Source organism: Haliotis cracherodii, unplaced genomic scaffold (assembly GCF_022045235.1).
Source record: "Haliotis cracherodii isolate W230 unplaced genomic scaffold, xgHalCrac1.p SCAF_6, whole genome shotgun sequence".
In the NCBI taxonomy this organism is placed as follows: Eukaryota; Metazoa; Mollusca; class Gastropoda; order Lepetellida; family Haliotidae; genus Haliotis; species Haliotis cracherodii.
The window spans coordinates 49,585,197-49,588,395 of NW_027266319.1; the positions used below are offsets into that span (position 1 = coordinate 49,585,197).

Here is a 3,199-nt window from a genome sequence, read left to right on the forward strand (position 1 = left end):
CCGCCCATCTCAAGAAGTAACCCATGCTATTTATACTTTCCTCTACAAGATCAATGCTCTTGGCCCAATATTTTCATTTTCTTGTTCCTGGCTCGACTGAAAATAGACGAGAGTGAGTGAACCCAGGGTACGTATGTACTTGCCAGATACATTCGCGAGTGTATTCGTATTGAGCATATTTCCGATGGCTGCAAATCATTAGATTGTTGGTTTGAGTTTAGGATCAGCGCTGACCTAGTTTTTGCTTAAATAAAGACACTCTCAGCAGACAATTGGGCCCTTCAAAGCAGGCCTATTTAGTGTATACTTTAATGGATGTGGTATGCTGTTTGCCTAAATGCTGATTGATTTTTCTGGGGTCAGTGATGAACTGGTAAAAATGGAGAATATATTTCTATGATATTTACACAAACAGATGTTTAGATCTAAAAGCAGCTGTGGATTTTGTGTTAAAAAGGAATGACACCAAAGTGTCTTTTATATCAAATATATCCACATGAGCGGAATAAAGTAGCAAAAAACTTTTTAGGACATGAGATTTTAGTTCTTGTCCAATTTATCATTCTGAAAAAAGCTATACATTGATGGAATGATTATTTTGATTTTTGAGAAGATTTTGAAATTGTTAAGTGCATTATCACTCATCCTACATGCCAAATGATTTCACTCCTCTCCACTCAGCTCCTCTCCACACTCCACTCAGCTCCTCTCCGCTCTCTCTACTCCGCTCGGCTCTCTTCCACACTCCCCTCCGCGCTCCTCTCAGCTCCATTCCGCACTCCCCTCCGTGCTCCTCTCAGCTCCATTCCGCACTCCCCTCCGTGCTCCTCTCAGCTCCATTCCCCACTCCCCTCCATGCTCCTCTCAGCTCCATTCCACACTCCTCTCCGTGCTCCTCTCAGCTCCATTCCACACTCCCCTCCGTGCTCCTCTCAGCTCCATTCCCCACTCCCCTCCATGCTCCTCTCAGCTCCATTCCACACTCCTCTCCGTGCTCCTCTCAGCTCCATTCCAAACTCCCCTCCGTGCTCCTCTCAGCTACATTCCAAACTCTCCTCCGTCCTCCTCTCAGCTCCATTCCGCACACCACTCTGCTCCTCTCTACTCCACTCCTCTGTCCCCACTTCAATCCACTCTCATCATATCTCTCAGTTCCACATTCCACATTCCTCCCACCACTTCACTCTCCTCTCCACTCTCCTCCCACCACTTCACTCTCCACGCTCCTATCCACTCTCCTCCCACCTCTTCACTCTCCTCCCACCACTTCACTCTCCTCTCTACTCTCCTCCCACCACTCCACACTCCTCTCCACTCTCCTCCCACCACTGCACACTCTCCTCCGACCTCTTCACTCTCCTTTCCACTCTCCTCCCACCACTTCACTCTCCTCTCTACTCTCCTCCCACCACTTCACTCTCCTCTCCACTCTCCTCCCACCACTTCACTCTCCTCTCCACTCTCCTCCCACCACTCCACACTCTCCTCCCACCACTTCACTCTCCACTCTCCTCCCACCTCTTCACTCTCCTTTCCACTCTCCTCCCACCACTTCACTCTCCTCTCCACTCTCCTCCCACCACTTCACTCTCCTCCCACCACTTCACTCTCCTCTCCACTCTCCTCCCACCACTTCACTCTCCTCTCCACTCTCCTCCCACCACTCCACTCTCCTCTCCACTCTCCTCCCACCACTCCACACTCTCCTCCCACCACTTCACTCTCCTCTCCACTCTCCTCCCACCACTTCACTCTCCACCCACCACTTCACTCTCCTCTCCACTCTCCTCCCACCACTTCACTCTCCTCTCCACTCTCCTCCCACCACTTCACTCTCCTCCCACCACTTCACTCTCCACACTCCTCTCCGCTCTCCTCCCACCACTTCGCTCTCCTGTCCACTCTCCTCCCACCATTTCACTTTCCTCCCACCACTTCACTCTCCTCTCCTCCCACCACTTCACTCTCCTGTCCACTCTCCTCCCACCACTTCACTTTCCTCCCACCACTTCACTCCACTCTCCTCCCACCACTTCACTCTCCACACTCCTCTCCGCTCTCCTCCCACCACTTCACTCTCCTGTCCACTCTCCTCCGACCACTTTACTTTCCTCCCACCACTTCACCTCCTCCCACCACTTCACTCTCCTCCCCATTCTCCTCCTACCACTTCACTCTCCACTCCACTCTCCTCCCACCACTTCACTCTCCACTCCACTCTCCTCCCACCACTTCACTCTCCACACTTCTCTCCACTCTCCTCCCACCACTTCACTCTCCTCTCCACTCTCCTCCTCCCACTTCACTCTCCTCTCTCCTCCCACCACTTCACTCGACTCTCCTCCTACCACTTCACTCTCCTCTCCACTCTCCTCCCACCACTTCACTCTCCTCTCTCCTCTCCACTCTCCTCACACCACTTCTCTCTCCTCTCCACTCCGCACCAAGTTATACCTTCATTGCCAACCTGTGTCATTCACTCATGTGTTAATTTTGTGACTCGGGCAAAGTTTTTTTCAAATCATGACTCCGCCGGTGCCATCCCTCCAAGGCACACATCCTGTAAGACAATTGTTTGAGAACTACTTTTGCAATTTACATACAAGTGTTACAATAGATCACCCAGCTGGGATCAGGTGGTTGTGACAAGGCTCCACTAAGCCCCAGGTTGCTGCACACAAATTGGGAAACACCAAGAATAGGCTTAAAAAATGTTGCCCTTGTGGAATGGTGAACCACATTTGCTTTAGTCAGAGTCCACAACCACTAAAGTAGTAGTAGGTGTACACTCCATTACAGGATTGAATGGACAAGTCATTCACTTTAAACTTCTTTGAGAGGCATTAAGAAGTTGAAGTAGTAAGTAAGGATAAGATTTATGGATGAACAAGCCCTTCATTACAATTAGGAGCGGCGTTTGGGTGTAGGTTCTAACACTGTTAATAAACAAGTAGTGTACAGAGTATACCTGTATATATATGCTTGTCAACCATTCTCTGTACATCACTTGCTTGATGGGGCGGTCGGGTAGCCTAGTGGTTAAAGCGTTCGCTCGTCACGCCGAAGACCCGGGTTCGATTCCCGACATGGGTACAATGTGTGAAGCCCATTTCTGGTGTCCCCCGCCGTGATATTGCTGGAATAGTGCTAAAAACGGCGTAAAACCATACTCACTCACTCACTTGCTTGATAGCGGTGT

General features: G+C 50.1%; 1 protein-coding gene across 1 annotated transcript; it reads left to right on the plus strand.

Annotated features, from left to right (window-relative positions):
- Nucleotides 1–657: 657 nt before the first annotated feature.
- Nucleotides 658–2,499, plus strand: LOC139446475 (uncharacterized). Its single transcript, XM_071227786.1, has one exon. It carries the CDS (start codon nt 658–660, stop codon nt 2,497–2,499), a length of 1,842 nt encoding a protein of 613 aa, XP_071083887.1.
- Nucleotides 2,500–3,199: the final 700 nt, after the last annotated feature.